Below are 18,124 nucleotides of genomic sequence, written 5' to 3' on the forward strand. Positions count from 1 at the left end.
TAGTGTGGGGAAGTAGATTGGGCAAGCCCAGCAGGCTCACCCCATGGAGCCTCTGTTGCCTTTGGCTGCCCCCTGCAGGAACAGCCAACCCTGCCCCTTCCCTGGTGCAGAGAAATACTAGGTCACTCCGCCAGTGAGGCGTTTCTGTGTCCCGCCTGACCTTGGTACCCATCACTCCCTGCCAGAGTGTGTCCATGCAGCGGCACCTTGGAAGAGGCAAAGCAGGCCAGAGGCTAAGCCCTGCCAGGGCCTGAAGAGGAGAATGGTGATAGAAAAACCCCCTGGGGACAGGAGGGAAGGGACAGAGATCATCAACCCCTCATCTGCAGGCAGTAGTTCCAAGGCTCTGGGCCCCCAGCCTAACTACACTCTGGCCCAACTTCCCTCCTTGGAGAGTCCCAGAGGCCCCCACAGCCGCCCCCACAGACTTGGGCTTCTCTCCTCTGTCCTTGAGGTGGCCTCGAGGGCCTCAGCAGACCCCTCTTATTGGCTCAGCCTAAGAGGCAGCCGGCCAGGAGGCGCATGGGGGTGTGGGAAAGGACCTCCCCATCTGTAGACTGGGGACTGGAATGTGCTGAGCAGAGCCCAGCCTAATCCTCCATTCATCCCCTTGAGGCCACTGAGCCACTGCACAGGGCAGCCCCGAGGGTGGGGGGACAGGAGGAGGAACACACTCCCAGTGTGGTGGACAGTGGATGGATGGTCTGACAGACCCCCATAAGGCCAGCCAGGGTTGCATATGAGGGCTTGCCTCCCTCACCCTTTGAGACAGATGGGCCAGTTTGGGGCTCTGGTACATGGGGTGGGGCTTGGTCATACCCTTCCTACAAAGATGGGAGGTGTGTCCCCAGATGTGTGCAAGACCCTGAAAAGTCACAGTGGCAGAGCCAGGTGGACCTGAGGAAGCTTGTTGAGAGGACCGACCGGTGACCCTGCCGAGAATGAACCCAGGGAAAGAGATCTGCTCCTAAACCGTGTTCCCAGCCCCCTCTCCAGCAGGGGTAGTCTGAGGGGGGAGAGGTCCATGTGACCCAGACAAGGCCCTGGAGGTGGGGCTCCTGCGCCCCGCCCCAGCAGGCTCTGCTATATCCCCAGCTGCCTCGCCCTCCCCAGTGGCTGAGGGCAATGGCGTTGCAGGTGGGTAAGATCCGCTGCCATGGGCGCTTTCATATGCTGGAGAAGGAAGAGTGGGGGCATCTAGCAGGTCATCTGCTCCCCACTATAGAGCTGAGGGACATCGATGTCTTCTCTTCAGACCCCAAAGAGAGGGGTTATGGGGGTCAGGTTTCTGGATTACCCCACCCAGAGCGGCAACAAGGTGGAGGCCTTGGGCTGGGTGGGAGTGAGTCTCCCTGAAGAAACAGTACACTTGGAGGGGAGGTAGGAGGCTGCAGCCCTATGGGGCTCTATTCCCTGTGTTTTCCCTTCAGTTTGAAGCCTTCTGTGCAGGGGGCCTGGCCCCGGGCTGGAGCCTGACAGTACAGGGGCATGCAGATGCTGGAGAGGACAAGTAAGAGCCTCCTTCCCTTCCTGGGTCCATGGTCGGAACCCTCCAGCCACACTCCTGACCCTGAGCACACCCCTCACCCACAGGTTTGAGATCAACTTCTTAACTGACACGGGAGACATCGCTTTCCACGTCAAACCCCGGTTCTCCAGTGCCACGGTGGTGGGCAACACCTTCCAGGGGGGACGCTGGGGACAGGAGGAGGTGTCCAGTGTGTTCCCGCTGACCCTGGGAGAGCCCTTTGAGGTGATGGGGCTTGTGGGAGGAAGCAGATGAGGGGATGGGGTACCCAAGGCCAATGGAGAAGGGGACTATAGTGGATATTTACATGGATTGGTGCAATGGCCTCCCTGCTGGGCCTGGGTGGCCTCCCTTTCCTCAGTTTCCCTACTTGTTCGCTGGGATGCTTCTCTCTCTGGCTGCCAATCTCCCTGTCTTTGAGAAAAGAGGGGTCCCCAGCTGGGAACTCAAGGTTAGGTAGGCCATATTGTGCTTTGCCAAGTAGCTGGGATCACCCCTGCTCTCCTCCCCCACAGATGGAGGTGAGTGCAGACGCAGAACACTTCCACATTTACGCCCAGGAACACAAGGTGCTCCAGTTCTCACACCGTCACCGACCCCTGGCCACCATCACCAGAGTGCGGGTGCTCAGCGACCATCGGCTGGCACAGGTGGAGCTAGCCAAGCGGAGCCTGAGCTGGGGGTAATGTGTCCCCCTGCCCCCCCATGCACCTCATCAGGGACCTCCTATTCGTCTGCACCCTGGATGGCCATAGCATGCTGCCCTCTCTTGGCCTTGCATATCTGTCCCCCACTCTCACCCCCAGTAGTCCACATCTGGTCAGAGCGAGTGGAGTTAAGATCGTAACCTTGCATTCTTGCAGGGATGGGGGCTACTGAGTGGACCACAGCCTCCAAGTGCCAGCCTTGGCCATCTTGTCTCCTCTGCCACCTGGAGCTGTACCCTATGGCTGCAGGGGAGCTGAGGCGCGGTGTGAACCCCCAGCTTTACCTTCAATAAAATATGAGCAGGTTACAGTATTGGCTGCTATGGAGGTGGGGACACTGTGGAGGTGGGGACGAGGTGCGGGGCTGTGATAGCCACAAATGTGCTTGCTAGGGCAATTCCGGAGACTAATGTCCCCTCAGGCACTGCCCAGTCCCTCCCCTTGTCCCTAAGACCCTGGAGTCTGGGGTTGGACTTCAAAGGACACTCTGTCATGGGGTGGAACATGGCCACCAGGTCCCTCCAGGTTCCGTCCCAGGGTAGAAAGGAGACTCTGGATAGGGTCTTGAACCCAAGTTGGGAGAGTTGGCATAGGGCTCTGTCTGGCCCAGCCTAAGACACCACTTCAGAGGCCCCAGGCTTCCTGGAAGCTTCCTCCTCCCCCTGCTTCCCGTTGGAGTCCTTCCTGTTTCCGCTCATCCCACCTGGAAGGGAGACGTGCTCCTGTCCCTGTAGCCTTCTGTGTGTGTGTGACAGCCAGGCACGGGGCAGCCGAGTGGGAGGGAAGGAAGGAGGACCCCGAGGGCCACAGACAGGAACCAGCCTACAGCTCCCAGCTCTGCACCTTCCACAAATCCTCCTTCCAGGCTACCCTGGAGGAAAGCCCCCTCCGGCCTGAGGGTCAAGAGCTCCCAGGGACAGGCAAGGGGACTGCAGGGGTTCACTATGACAGGAGTCCCGGTAGCTTCCACAATGTGTATTAATGTTAAGATGCAGAATGACATTGGTCTCCACTCATCTCTTACCTGTCTATCTAATTATTATCTATCTACCCAATTGTCTATTATACATATAGCTATACGTATGTATATACATCCATACATACATGAGTGTGTGGCACATGTGTAGGTGCACACACCTGAGTATGTGTATAAAGAGGCCAGAGTGGGACCGGTGTCTATCTCTACCAGTTCTGCCTTACTGCTCTGAGAAAGGGTCTCTCACTGAACTGGAAGCTTGCTGTTTGGCTAGGCTGCCTGGCCTGCGAGCTTTGGAGGTCCATCCATCTCTGTCCTGCAGTGCTGGGGTTTCAGGCATGTACAGCCAAGGCCAGCTTTTTACGTTGATGCTGGGATTTGAACTCAGGTCTTCACACTTGCAGAGCAAGTGCTCTTAACCATTGATTCACTCCCAGCCTATTATTTTTCTTTGTTCTTTCTAATTGTCTGTCTGTCAGTCATCTATCCATCTGTTATCTCTCTAAGTATCATCTATCATTTGTAAATCTTATCAGCGATCTATAATTTATCATGTCTTTCTATCATGTATTTATTACCTGTTACTTATCACCTACATCTACTGTCTATATCTGTCATCTTCCAATCTACATTCTACTTTTTTGGGAGTGTGAGGGAGGTGTTTCCAGCCAGAGTTCCCCTGTGTAGACCAGGCTGGTCTCAAATCAAGAGATCTGTCTGCCTCTGCGTCCCAAGTGAGTGCTGGGATTAAGGGCGTGCGCCACTGCCTACAATCTATAGTCTATTTTATGCTTGTCTATTGACTTGTCTGTCCGTCTGTCTGTCTATATACCTACCTACCCATCTGTCTACACTTCCTTTCCACCTGGGAACACACTGAGCCCAGCTCTGCCCCAGGACCTAATCACAGTCCCCGAGGACATTGGGTGGGAATGTGACCTTTTCAGGAGAGCTCATGTCAAGAGCAGTTGGTCAGTGCTGACCCAGGCAGGCAGCAGGGGGTGAAGCCCTGGACTTTGGGATGGTAGCCCAGGTTGAGCCTGAGCCCTGCTTCACTCTACAGGAAACCCTGGACCTCCGTCAAAGTAAGGTGGCAGAGGCCAAGACCCACAGGGTGCCGAGAAGCTTAAACAGTGCTGAGGGGGCAGCTGCACTGAAGTACCCCCTAAGGCTTATATTGGGGAAACTAAGGCTGGGAGCAGGAAGCCAGCAGGAGCTAGGGAGGCACCTGGGTCCACAGCTGGGCAGGCTTTGGCGAGCTGCGGCTGGCGCCGACCCCCAGGTGGGACAATGGCGGCCCAGACTCCAGCTGTGCAGCTTCCTGTCTCCACTCACTTCCCTAGTCCGTGTCCTGGCCCAGCTGGCCTGGGGCCCCTTCCTGCCTCCTCTTTGGAGTTCTGGTCTTTGTGTCAGTCACAAGGGGCTGGGGGCTGTCCACAATGTGTCTTTCTGGGGCAGTCTTTGGCTTTGGTAGAGTGTGCAAAGGGCGGAAGGGGCTAGCTCCTCTAGGGGCCAGGTAGTCAGCCCCTTGGGCTGCCTGGATGCTGAGGATCGGAGTGCCCCAAGGCGGGTGTGCCTGCTTGCAGTCCCAGGCCCTCACCTCAAGACCCGAGCTGGCTGCTTGCTCAGTGTCGCCGAGCCTCAGTTTCCCCACAGTGTAAAGCGCTGTCTCTTCATCAGCATTACACAGTGCAAGGGTGGGAAAAGCCCGGAAGGTGCCAGGTTTGTATCTGACTGGGGACAGCCTGGCCACGGGTCCACAGGGTCCCCAAAGACTCAGCAACAGATCCGAAGGTTTCTCAGAAGTGAGTGGGCTAGCAAAGAAACCCAGAGCCGATACATATACCTGCGTGCACACTCACACACATCTTTGCTCAGTGAAGCTGTGTGAGTGCACTCATCTGTGGGAGAACACCCATATGCACGTGCACTTCCCATGTGTACATACACAAACACATCCATGCACACACACCTATGCACACGCATGCATACTCTTCTCTTTGCCTCCACCCTGGCTCTCAGTTAAAGGCAGTTGTGCATGGAAGATTATGTGAGGGTAAATCCTGCTACAAGGGAGAAAGGCCCCTGAGTCTCTCCATCTTTGGAACGGAGTGCAGGGAGCTGGGGTCCCAGAGCACCCTGCTGCATGCCCTTGCTATCACATCCACTATGGTTCCCACTGTCCTCAGTGCACAGCATGGATCCAGCACTGCAGCAAGGTCAGCTGAGTAACTTGTCTCCTTGGCTGGGATGACACCTCCTCCAGGAAGCCTTCCTTGGACTCCATCCAGTTCTCACAGCCTAGGTTTTCTCTAAGTGCCACTCTTGTCTACGGGTTAGAGACCAGGGTTAACTCCAGCGGCAGCCCAACCCCACTGAACTCTGGGAATGCTTGTTGAATGGAAAAGTGAATAAACTAAACACTTTCCTGAAGGAAATCATTAAGCCTTGAACAAGCTAGAGTCCTCTCCTGTCCAAGGGCCACAGGACTCTAGAAGCATCTATTGTGAATACGCGCGCGCGCGCGCGCGCGCACACACACACACACACACACACACACACACACACACACACACACACAGTGCCTTCCCCCTGCGGCTCTGCAGCTCTGGCCTCCTCTCTTTCCAGGATGGCACCCTTTCCCCCCCAGAAGACACTGACCCCAGCTGGGCCCCAGGACCTTAGCACCAGTCATTCTCTGCACTGGCCTTTGTGTCTTTCAGCCTGGCCGGCTTTCCAACATCATCGCAGCCTTTCAGAGACTCAGGATAGAGCATTCTGTCGTCCCCTGCCCCCCACCCCCCACCCCCGCATTCCAGCCCCTTCCTCAAACACTCAGGCCTGTGAGTAACAGGCTGACCAGAGGGAGTGTGAAGGCTGGGGCCTGCCTCACCCTCTACCTCCAGTTTCAAAGATGCTCCTCCAGCCAGTGTTGGTGGCCCACGCCTTTCATCCCAGTATTCAGGAGGCAGAGGCAGGAGGATCTCTGGGAGTTTGAGGCCAGACTGGTCTACAGTGTGAGGACAGCCAGGGCTACACAGAGAAACCCTGTCCCGAAAAACCAAAACAAACAAATAAACAAAACAACACTGCAAGGAAGGGCATAGACAGTGCCCAGCAAGTGGACACAGACCACATGCAGCATCTGCCTCCACCCCACTGGGCAGCCAGAGGTTAGAACAGCTGCACCCTTTTGGGCCTGAGGTCCCCAGAGCCCACCAGGACCTAGAGTTCCTGTTTCAGGCTCTATAGTAACTGGACCTCTGCTTACAGCTACGTGTGGAGCCTGGGTTAAGCCTTCATTTTTTTTTTTTTTTTTTTTTTTTTTTTTAAAGATTTATTTATTAATTATGTATACAATGTTCTGCCTGCGTGTACGCCTGCAGGCCAGAAGAGGGCACCAGATCTCATTACAGATGGTTGTGAGCCACCATGTGGTTGCTGGGAATTGAACTCAGGACCTCTGGAAGAACAGCCAGTGCTCTTAACCGCTGAGCCATCTCTCCAGCCCTAAGCCTTCATTTTAATAGGACCACATAGGCACTGTGGGAATGTGACGGAGGACCACAGTGCAGCCCCCAGCATGGCGTTCTCTGCCTAGGGTGACGGAAGACCAGAGCTCTGGCCCAGGTCAGTGCCATACTGTGGCCTTCCTAACCTTCCTCTCTGGTTGCCTTGGATTCCAGCATGGCAGGTGTATAGGGACTGGGGAAAGGTATATCAGTCAGACATGTAGCACTGGGGAGATGGCTCACCAGCTAAAGGTATTGCCGCCAAACCTAATGACTTGAGTTCGATCTCAGGGTCCCACATGGTAGAAAGAGAGAACCAATCCTCACAGATTGTCCTCTGACCTCCATACACACATCATGGAACAAGCCCCTCAGGCACATACAATAAATAAGTAAAATTTAATATTGATGCTGAGTGTAGTGGTGCATGCCTTTGGGAGGCAGAAGAGGCAGGCAGATCTCTATGAGTTTGAGGTCAGCCTTGTCTATATAGTGAGTTTCAGAACAGCCAGAGCTACATAGTGAGACCCTGTCAAAAAAAAATTAAAAAAGATAAAGAAAAAAATAAGATTAACATAAAGGAAGTTGGTTGCCAAAGAAAGACTGGAGATCCTTTCCCACCTTACCTTCATCATATAGAACATGCATAGGAAGAGCCCACTGGAGATGTAAAATAATAAAAATGGCAGATGCAGTGTGAACATCCTATCAATGTACCTGGGGACCCAGGATTTTCAGGGCTTTTCGCTCAGCTCAGTAGCCCACTCTCATTCTCAGGGTTTCTCTCTCTCTCTCTCTCTCTCTTTCTCATCCCTCTCTCTCTCTTTTTTTTTTTTTTTTTTTTGGTTTTTCGAGACAGGGTTTCTCTGTGTAGCTTTGCGCCTTTCCTGGAACTCACTTGGTACTCCAGGCTGGCCTCGAACTCACAGAGATCCGCCTGGCTCTGCCTCCCGAGTGCTGGGATTAAAGGCGTGCGCCACCACCGCCCGGCTCTTTTTTTTTTTTTTTTTGAGACAGAGTCTCACTGTGTATCCCTGGCTGTCCTGGAACTCACTCTGTAGACCAGGCTGGCCTCAAGCTCACGGAGATCCTCCTGCCTCTGCCTCCCGAGTGTTGGGATTAAAGGAATGTGCCACCACACCTGGCTTCTCAATAAACTCTTTATTTCTATTTCTAACTATGTGTCCTTGGTGCAGTTTATTGTCCTTGGTCACAAGAATCTGGACAGATCTCTTTTCCTTCTATTTATCTACCTATTTATTTAGTAGTGAGGTGAGGAGGACGCAGGCGCAGTGCGTGCCTGGAGGTCAGAGGACAATTGGCAGGAGCGGTCCTTTCCCTCCACCTTGTGGATGCCGGGGATGGATCTCTCAGGCCATTAAGTTTGGCTGCAAGCGCCCTTACCTGCTGAGCCATCTCACCAGCTCAAGAACCCAGATATTTCACCAGTTGCCCCTTGAGCATTCATCCCCAGCTCTGGCCTGTGCTTATTACAGCAGGACTGATCAATAAATAGGGAACGAAACCACCTCGAAGCAACAGGAGCCTGAGGGGACAAGACGCCACCCAAATGGGCACTGTGATGGTGAGGCTGCGCCCTGGAGCCTCACATTGTGATCACCCCCAGAGAACCACTGTGGCTCTAGAGGTTCTCAACATGTGGGTCAATGACCCCTTCGACAACCCTCCATCTCCAAAAAATATTTACATTACAATTCACAACAGTAGCAAAATTACAGTTATGAAGTAGCAACAAAAATAATTGTGTGGTCGGGGGTCACCACAGCATGAGGAGCTGTATTAAATAGTGAAGCATTAGGAAGGTTGAGAACCACTGCCCCAGAGCATTGAGGACTTCTCTAGTCCTCATTTTGCAGAGCCTGGGCCAAGACGATGACCAACCAGACTTCACCTTGACCCGGGCTGCTTAGATATGCACACCTCACCCCTGCCCCTGCCCTGTTCAAGTGCCTTGAAGACGGACCCAGAGTCACTAGACCCATTTGTCTGCTCCTCTTCCCAACTCACGGATTATATCTCGTAGCTATTAGTTTTTGTCAACGTGATACAAACAGAAGAGGGACCTTCTGCTGAGGAATTGCCTCCATCTGATTGGCCTGTTGGACATATCTCTGGACCATTTTCTGGACCGAATGATTGATGAGGGAGGGCTCAGTCCACTATGGGTAGTGTTACGCCCAAACAGGCAGTCCTGGGAAGTATGAGAAAGGTAGCTGAGCAAGCCAGTCAGCAGCATTCCTCCAGGGGCTCTGATTCAGTTCCTGCCTCCAGGTCCCTGCCTTAAGTTCCTGCCCTGACTCCCCTCAGTGATGGAGTGTGTGTGATCAGGACCTGCAAGCCGAACAAACCCATTCCTCTCCCAAGGTGCTTTTGGTTGGTGTTACCACAGCAACAGAAAGCAGACTTATACATAACCATTCTCTGGTTACCTTCTATACAGAGGCAGTGCACAATCCATACAATCCAGATGTCACTGCATGCTGTAACCTAAGCACTTTTGAGGCATAAGGAAGAGGACCAGAAGCTTAAGGTCATCTTCAGCTATATAGGGAGTTCAAGCCCAGCCTGGGCTACATGAGACCTTATCTTAAAGAAAAAAAAAAAAGGTAACATCTCAGGACAGGTCATGTAGCCTGCTGGGGCTGCTGGAGCTGGGGCAGACTCTGTTGCATTGCAAGAGCAGAAAAAGGTCTCTTGTGGGAAACCTCAACACCGGGGTAAGCCCCCTGCATAGCTCCTGTTGGGGGAGGGGTGTGACTCTGAACCAGTGGGTGGGTACTGCTAGTCCTCCGAGCATGCAGGATATGTGTTCAGAGGCCCACACAAGTATGTCCCGCAGAAGGGACAGAGAAACTCACAAGCACAATGCCCATGAAAAGAGGATCGATACATAAGCCACCTCTGCAAGGTGTGACTCAGTGGTAGAGCACCTGCCTAGAATCCCCCAGTGAGGGCCTGGGGTGTGGCTCAGTGGTAGAACACCTGACTAGAATCCCCCAGTGAGGGGCTGGGGTGAGGCTCAGTGGTGGAGCACCTGCCTAGAATCCCCCAGTGAGGGGCTGGGGTGTGGCTCAATGGTAGAGCACCTGCCTAGAATCCACCAATAAGGGGACATGGTACAGCATGTAATCTCCACACACAGTTCAAAGTGAGCCTTGACTATACAGGAAGTTCAAGGCCAGCTCCACCTACATAAAACTGTCTCAAAAAATTGAAGAAAATAAAATAAATATAGTCATTAGAACAACAGTTGCCAGGGTTCCAGGAGGGAGGGACAGTGGATGACAAGGAGCCTCAGTGGCTCCTCTGCGGCTCTGTGGCCGGAAGCTGTGCTCAGGACAGTTGCCAAAACCATTGAACTCCACAGTACAAAGAGGCACCTTCACTGTATGCAAATTTTTAAAACATTAGCCAGGAAGCCAGGGGAGCCGGAATGGAATGTGGCCTGCACAAGGGGTACTAATTGAATTACAAACGTGTGACATCATTCATGAACAGGGAGGGAGAAAGGGGCTGATCTAAGCAGTTTGGAACACTATTTTGTCCAAAGACTGTAAGACCGGGGAGGGATCTAACCATGTACCAACACCAGGCTCGGGAGGTTGTTTCCCACAGGGGTATGTGGCTTAACGGTTCTGAAGTCCACAGACTAGAACGGACCAAAGAGGATGACAGATTGGAGATGAGGGGAGCCACTCTGCTTCCCATGCCAGAGAAAGAAACGAGGCTCAGACAGATTAACAAGGAATGCTGTGACAACAGGTCAGCCCCAGACAGGGCACAGGCTGGACTCTTGCCTTACTCTGTAGGCAGAAATTAATGCAAGCGCCATCACAGCCCTTGATGTAGAGGCTAAAACTATTAAACTCTCAGGGGAAAAAAAGTGGGGTGGAGGGCATTAGAATTTGACAATGATTTCATGAATAGGACCCCCAAAGTCCAGGCAATACAAGAAACATGAGAAGTTGAACTCAATTTAAAACATGGGTGGGTCAAGGATTCTAGCAGGAGCCTGAAGAGGCAGTCCCTCTGATGCGGAAAGTATTTGGAAGTCAGGTATACAGCGGATGCTAGGCATATGACTGAAGTCCTAGCTTTGGGAGGCTGAGTCAGGAGGATTCTGTTTGGTTGGTTTTGGTTTTGGTTTTGGTTTTTTGAGACAGGGTTTCTCTGTGTAGCCCCAGCTGTCCTAGCTAGCTCTGTAGACCAGGCTGGCCTCGAACTCGGAGATCCCCCTGCCTCTGCCTCTCGAGTGCTGGGATTAAAGGCGTGCACCACCACACCTGTCCTTTCTGCTCTATTTTACCACCATGACAGCACTCAGCATAGCTGGAGAGATGGCTCAGGAGTTAAGAACACTTGCTGCTCTTGCGAGGACCTGAGTTCTGTTCCCAGACCCAACATCCAGCTACTCGTTGCTGCCTGTAACCCCAGCTCCAAGGGGTCTGACGCTCTCCTTTGGCTTCTGCAGGCCCCTGAACACATATGACAGGCACACACACACACACACACACACACACACACACACACACACAAATAAAAAATTTACATTTTAAAAAGCACACGGTAGATTGGGATAACTTTGGTACAATTGGGATCTGAGATTGAATTCTGAAATCCAGAGCTCAAGGACATCTGTGGTATCCCTGGGAACATTGGAACAGTCTGTGACATTAAGAATAGAATCCACGTTGGGGGGTGGTGGCACACACCTTTAATCTCAGCACTCAGGAGGCAGAGGCAGGCGGATCTGTGTGAGTTCGAGGCCCGTCTGGAATACAGAGTGAGATCCAGGACAGCTACCAAAACTACAGAGAAACCCTGTTTCAAAAAAACAAAAAAGAATAGAATCCACAATGTCACTTTAAAAATATTTTATTTAGGTTTTGGAGAGATGGCTCAGAGATTATGAGCACTGGCTGCTCTTCCAGAGGTCCTGAGTTCAATTCCTGGCAACCACATGGTGGTTCACAGTCATCTATGATGAGATCTGGCGCCCTCTTCTGGCCTGCAGGCAGAACACTATATGCATAGTAAAGAAACAAATCATTTGAAAATATTTTATTAGTTGAAGGCACTTGCCACTAAGTCTGATGACCTGAGTTTGATCCCCAGAACCCACATGGTGGAAGAAGCAACCTCTGACCTCCACACATGCCACAGTACATGAGTAAAACACTTGACATGTAAGCATGAAGACCTAAGTCTGGGCCCCTAAAACCCAGGTGAAAAGTTGGATATGGTGACGCACATTTCCCATCCCAGTATTGGTGGGATGGAGAGAGAGAGAGGCCAATCCTTGGCACTCGCTGCCTAGTTAGATTAGCCTTTTTGGTGAGTTCCAGGCCAAGGAACTCAAAACAAAGGTGGTGAGTGACCCACAAAATAGCAACTGAAGTTCTGGTTTCTATGTGTATGTGAACACATGTGCATGCACACCTGCACCTGGAGAAGCAGAGATGCCAAGGTCCACGTGTGGGTATGCGTCTTCTTGCTTGTGGATACAGAGGGGTGCCCAGGAGGCAAGCAGCAAGTGTTCCTACATGGGGGAGATAGAAAAATCAACCTTGGAGTCTGTCCCCTCTGGGAAATGGGGTGACAAGTACCTCTACAAATCTGGAGTTTGTGGGGAGGCCTGGGGCTATGTATGAGAGGACATTCCCTGTGGTACATGCTGCAGTGGAGTCAGATGGAGCATTGTCTCCTGTGGATCTGGATGCTGAGCCCAGATCCCTCCCTTCCCTGCTGGGTCCTTCCTGTCCCTTGCCCATTTTATCAGGCCAGTCACCTCCAGGAAAGCATCCTCCAGGGGCAGACACCTGCTGGCCGGAGCTGTCTTTTCAGCACCAGATGGGTCCTTCACTCTACCAGGGCATCCAAGAGACCCGAGTCCCACCTGCCCCATTTAAGCTACTCACGGAGGTCCCCAGGGCTTGAGGACAGAAGAAGAGCAGGCCAGGACCCCAAAGGACAGGAGCCAGGATGCTGGAGGACCATGAGTGCTTGCAAGCAGGCAGGATCTGCTGGGAATAGGAGTTTGGGTGTGACTGAGGCGTCGACATACCTGTCTGGAACAGAAAGAGACTGGACAGGGACAGGAGCCAAAGGAGTTGGAGCCTAGGGGAGGGATATGGCGGCGGGGGGGGGGGGGCGCTATCTTTGTGTTAGTGATGTTCAGGGGACAGTGATGGCCTTTCCAGAGCTTCCCTTGGTTATCACCCTGCTTTGTTAGACTCCAGGCCTCTCCTCTCTTCACCTCCATGACTGGCAGGCAGAGATCAGGGGGGCAGAAAGTTCCAACTCCAGCCCTTCCCCACCCAGCACCCCTGCTCCCCTGGAAGCTGTGGAACACATAGATACTGCTCAAGGAAGTCCAGGATACCACTGTCCCTCAGACAATGGACAGGAAAGAACGTGTCTACCAACCTCATGCCCATCCAGTCACCCATGTCTGCTCAGGGACATGTCCCCACAGTCACACACCTGTAGCCTGCTAGGTCCCTGGTTATGGTTAGTCCAAGCAGGTCCACCTCTAGGGAAGTGGCATCCATGTGGCCTCTCTGAATCACAGTTGTGTTTTTACTGTAGGAAAGGCTTGCGTCTGCAGGTGATGGGGGTGGGGATGAGGTTACTCCAGCCCTGTGTTCGCTAGAGTTTTGTCTCCAGAAGAAACCTGAGAACCATCAGCTTACTGGAATAAGGTTTTTTTTTTTTTTTTTTTTTGTGAGGGGGAGTCTCATGGTTTCAGAACTTCCTGAAGTTCTGTTTCTGTTTCTGGGTCATGGTGGGGTGGTACTTCATGGGGGATGGACATGGTGAGGAGGAAGAAGAAGGAGGAGGAGGAGGGAAAAAAGGAGAGGGAGAAGGAAGGAGAGGAGGAGGAGGAGGAGGAGGAGGAGGAGGAGGAGGAGGAGGAGGAGGATGGGCCAGTGATATGGCTCAGTGGGAATAGGAGCTTGTCACCAATTCTGAAGATCTGAGTTCGATTCCTGGGACCCACATAGTGGAGGGACAGCCCTGAACTGTCCCCAAAACTGTCCTTTCCTATTCAACCCATAGCAAGCCCCAGGTCTGGACCTCCTCTTATAGGGAAGGCTCACACTGTGGCCCTGGCAGGTTGTGACTTAAACCACAGCAAACCTCCAGAACCTTCTTAAGCATTTGAGTGACTTTGGTTGGAAAAAATACATATTTTAGAGAAGCAGTTTCATTTTTTTCTTTTTAAATTTAGTGTGTGTGTGTGTGTGTGTGTGTGTGTGTGTGTGTGTGTGTGTGTGTGTGGTGCATGAGAGACGGAGCACATTTTTGTGTGTGAGCACATGGAGGCCAGAAGAGGGCATCAGATCCCCTGGAACTAGAGTTACAGATGGTTGGGAGATAGTCATGTGGATTCTGAGAACTGGCCCCAGGTCTCTGCAAGAGCAGCCAGTGCTCTTAACTACTGAGCGGTCTCTCCAGGCCCCTCTTATCTTCTATCTACCTATCTTCTTATAAATGAATTATAAGAGGTTTTGCAAATATTATTTTGAAGAGGACATTAAAGACACACAGTTGGGGAAGGGTAGGTCACTCTGGGCTCTGGCTGAGTTCCTGCCAGTTTGGGGGGACAGGCAGGGAGTGGGAAATGGGCAGAGGCAGTGGCCGGATGGAGAAGCATCCAGACCTCAAGAGTCCAGGGGAGGCCCGGAGGGGACCCATTGTGCTCTGGCCAACTGCCTAGAACATCCCGGAACTTGGAGATGGGGGCCACCTCCTTCTGAGAGCACACCAGGCCTCGTCTTTATAGAATGGGAGGTACTGGGGGTGGGGGTGCGGAATCAGGAGCAGGACCACAGATGTGTCAGGAGGTGGAGTTCGCCACCAACAGTCAGTGACCCGGGCTGGATCCCCCTGTCTGTGCTTGTGACTTGAGGACCTTAGAAGCCATTCAGCGCCCTCCCTCCACCCAGCCTCTCTCCAGCCAAGAGCCCCCTTCCCTCACCATGCCCTCTGCCATTCTGACAGCCAGCCATTCAGAGCCTGTCAGCACGGGCCCAGGTCCAGCTGAGGAGACAAAGCTGTCCCCTGGGACACAGCCTGGCTGACCCTGGATGGGTAGCTGGCAGTCCTGCCCGGACAGCCCCTCACCATGGATACTACCACCCACGTTCAGCTCAGAGGTGGCCATTGTTTCCCTGCCAGTGTGTGGCAAGCACCCCAGAGCCCAGGCTGGCACAGCCATGGTGGTGTCTCAGGCCACGGAATGGAATAGAGTACTTTCCCACGCGCTAGGATCCAGTGGTCCTAGAAGGGTGAGCTGGTGGGTTAGGAAATGTGTTAGCCATCAGTGCCAGCAGGAACTGGACAGTGGTCGCTCTACGTGAAAGCCCATCCACCCCTTCTTTGGAGGCCCACATGGGGCGTCCCCCACTCATTGTTATTTGAGTGACACTCTCCCCAGTCCCTCCCCATCCATCCAGGAGGGTCTCTTGCCTCCTTCCTAACTCACCCCAGCTTCTCCTTGGAGACCTTCCTGGGCCACATGGTCTTGTGCATAGAACACTATGGGGTCTGGCCCCATGTGGCTCGGACTGAAGGGTCCCTGAGGAATCTTCCAGGCCCTCTCTCTCCTCACTGGCTGAATTGCAGCCAGGCTGCTGGGCTGCATCTGTGGGCCCTGGGTCTCACACGAAGGATGCAAGGGTGGCCCATTTATCTGCTGACTCACACTAGCACCAGGACTGGGCAGGTGGCAGTTTTTCCTTAGAGCCTCCGGGCCAAGCAGGGTGAGGTAGAGGAATCCAGGAAGAGGTGGCCAGTGGAGAACTCTTCTGAGCTGGGTTCAAACCTGCCTCTGCACTTCCTAGCTGGGCAGTTCAATGACTCTTGTGTTTATTTTAATCTTTAATTTTGAGTTAGTGTTTGCTTGTTTGTTTGTTGTTGTTTTTTGGGTTTTTTTTGTTTTTGTTTTTTTTGTTTTTTGTTTTGAGATCTGCCTGCCTCTGCCTCCTGCGATTAAAGGCATGTGCCATTGCCTGGCTAATCTTTAAATTTTTATCAATATGATGTGCATGGCTAGGGGGGGAGGCGTGCACACATGCACCACTGTACATGTGGAGGTCAGACGTTAATTTTCAGGAATTGGTTTTCTCTTTCCACCTTAAAACTTGTATTTGTTTATTTTTTAATTATGTGTAGTATGTACATGTATAGGGGTTATGTGTGAGGGCAGGTGTTTGAGGAGGCCTAAGGCATCAGATCCCCTGAAGCTATAGGTATAAGTGGTTGTGAGCCACCTGACATGCATTGCTGGGAGTCGAACTCAGGTCCTCTTGAAGAGCAGTACGTGCTCTTAACTACTGAGCCATCTCTCCAGCCTCTCCACATTGTTTTGGAGGCAAGGTCCCTCTGGTTGTTTCTGCTAAGCTGAGTACTCTAAGATTTTTACATGGGTTCCTGGGATTGAAGTCAGGTTTTCAGACTTGCATAAAAAGTGCTTTAGCCACTGAGCCATCTGGTCAACCCTCTTGTTGATTTATCTTTTTTTGTTTTTGAGCCAGGGTCTCATGTATCCCAGGCTGGTCTTGAGTTAGCTATGTAGCCAAGGATCTCCATGAATTTCTGGTCCGCTTGCTCCTATGTCCCAGTACTGGAATCACAGGTGTGCACTATCACACCCTGTTTATGTGGGTGCTGGGGGTAGAACCCAGGACTTGGTGCATGCCAGGCAACGCTCCACCAACTGAGCTACATCACCAGCACCCATGTTTTGTTTTGTCTTTTTGAGGCAGGGTTTCTCTGTGTAGCTTTGGTGCCTGTCCTGGAACTCGCTCTGTAGACCAGGCTGGCCTCGAACTCACAGAGTGCTGGGATTAAAGGTGTGTGCCACCACCGCCCAGCTCAGGATGTTTTTTCAAGACAGGGTTTCTCTGTGGATCTTTGGCTGTCCTGGAACTCACTCTGTAGCCTAGGCTAGCCTTGAACCCAAAGATCTGCCTGCTTCTGCCTCCTGAATGCCAGGATTAAAGGCATGTGCCACTATGCCCAGCATGGACGAATATTTTAAAGAACCCAGATGGAAAAGTTAGAGTTTAAGCTAGGGCATAATGGAGAGGCATATGCTAAGTAAGGTTCAGAGAGGTGGGAAGTTTCTAGAACAGTTGCTGTTCAGGGCCCCAGGGAGGATCTAGAGAGTTCTGTGGAGACTGGGAGCCAGCTGAGGGCTCAGGAAAGAAAGGGATGGAACATTCCAGAAACAGGATAGTCTCTGAGTAGGAAGCTCGGGGTCTACTGGGACAGTAGTTCTGAGATTCTACAGCATGTTAAGTGGGCACTGGGGGAGGCTTTGACCCCTAACGGAAGGACTTTGCTTTACAAAGGGGCTCCACTTTCAAAGGGGATCTCTGCAGCTGTTCCACGGTGAAAAGGTGGGATTTCAAGTTCAGAGTTCCCGGCAGAGACATGTGGGAGGAAACATTGGTGTCCTTGTGGCCACTGTAACCTCATGTAGACAAGTTTGTGCTGGAGGGCAAGCTGGAGGCCAGGCCAGTCACACCAGAGAGGGCTGTGTGTGTTCCTTTGTGTTCACACACACCCTGGGTGACCAGAGTCACCCTTAGGGAGAGGCTCAAAGGACATCCGTGAGCTACAGTGTAGCAGCTTTCAAGCAGACTTGAAGATCTGAGTGAGGTCAAGCCAGAGGCTCCCTGGAGTCCTCAAGATGGGCACTGCACAGTGACCCCAATAGCAAGTGATGGAGGTGGTGTGAGCTTAGGTCCAGTCCTGCAAGGGCTTCTGGGAACAGTGTTCCTCAGGGAGCCTGTGTGGATGGGGGAACACAATCAGGCCAGCGTCAAGAGCCAGGATGGAAGGGCCCCAGTTTGGCTGCAGGAACCTGGTCTGCTGAGAGGATCCTCTTGGCCTAGGAATCCAGGGGTGTAGCTTGTGGGGACCCCACACCTCACCAGGAACTGCCTCTTAGAGCATGGGAGGTAGTTTCAGGACCGGGGCTGGCAGGGGTGGAGTTTGCCAAGCAGCCTGACAGCCACGCAGATAAGCTTAATGGTGACCCCCCCCCCCGCGCGCTCATTCCTGAGTCGAGGCTGCCCCCTACTGGACAGTATTGGAGATACGGTTCTTGAACCAAGGCTGCTCCCTGGTGGATGACCCAGTGGAGCAGGGGAGCCCAGTCAGCTGGGCCTCTCCCAGGGACCCACTACCTAGACTTTAAAGAGGTTGGACCTGCCCCAGCAGGAGCCTGTCCTGAGAGGTCCTGGTTTCCTTCTTCACCAACATCTGGCAGCTGAGGCCACAGGCTGTGCGGGTCAGTGAGAAAGGAGGAAGGGAAAGGAGAAGGGGGCATGAGCTGGCCCAATGGGTGTAGGTCCTTTGGGTTTCAGCC

At 52.7% G+C, this 18,124-nt stretch overlaps 1 protein-coding gene and 1 long non-coding RNA gene across 2 annotated transcripts; one reads left to right on the top strand and one right to left on the bottom strand.

Moving 5' to 3' along the window:
• Positions 1-772: 772 nt before the first annotated feature.
• Grifin (galectin-related inter-fiber protein) lies at positions 773-2,543 on the top strand. The gene is made up of 5 exons (XM_052754217.1): positions 773-1,137; positions 1,431-1,510; positions 1,594-1,753; positions 2,044-2,210; positions 2,392-2,543. The coding sequence occupies exons 1-5, from the start codon at positions 1,126-1,128 to the stop codon at positions 2,405-2,407; spliced, it is 435 nt and encodes a 144-aa protein (XP_052610177.1). The 5' UTR covers positions 773-1,125; the 3' UTR covers positions 2,408-2,543.
• Positions 2,544-11,603: 9,060 nt separating this feature from the next.
• LOC128120634 (uncharacterized) lies at positions 11,604-16,262 on the bottom strand. The gene is made up of 4 exons (XR_008221915.1): positions 15,233-16,262; positions 12,663-12,764; positions 12,184-12,283; positions 11,604-11,766 (listed from the first exon to the last, which is right to left on the bottom strand). It is a non-coding gene; the product is annotated as an uncharacterized LOC128120634 (long non-coding RNA).
• Positions 16,263-18,124: the final 1,862 nt, after the last annotated feature.

Source organism: Peromyscus californicus, unplaced genomic scaffold, assembly GCF_007827085.1.
Source record: "Peromyscus californicus insignis strain IS unplaced genomic scaffold, ASM782708v3 Scaffold_2__1_contigs__length_46816999, whole genome shotgun sequence".
Taxonomy (NCBI): Eukaryota; Metazoa; Chordata; class Mammalia; order Rodentia; family Cricetidae; genus Peromyscus; species Peromyscus californicus.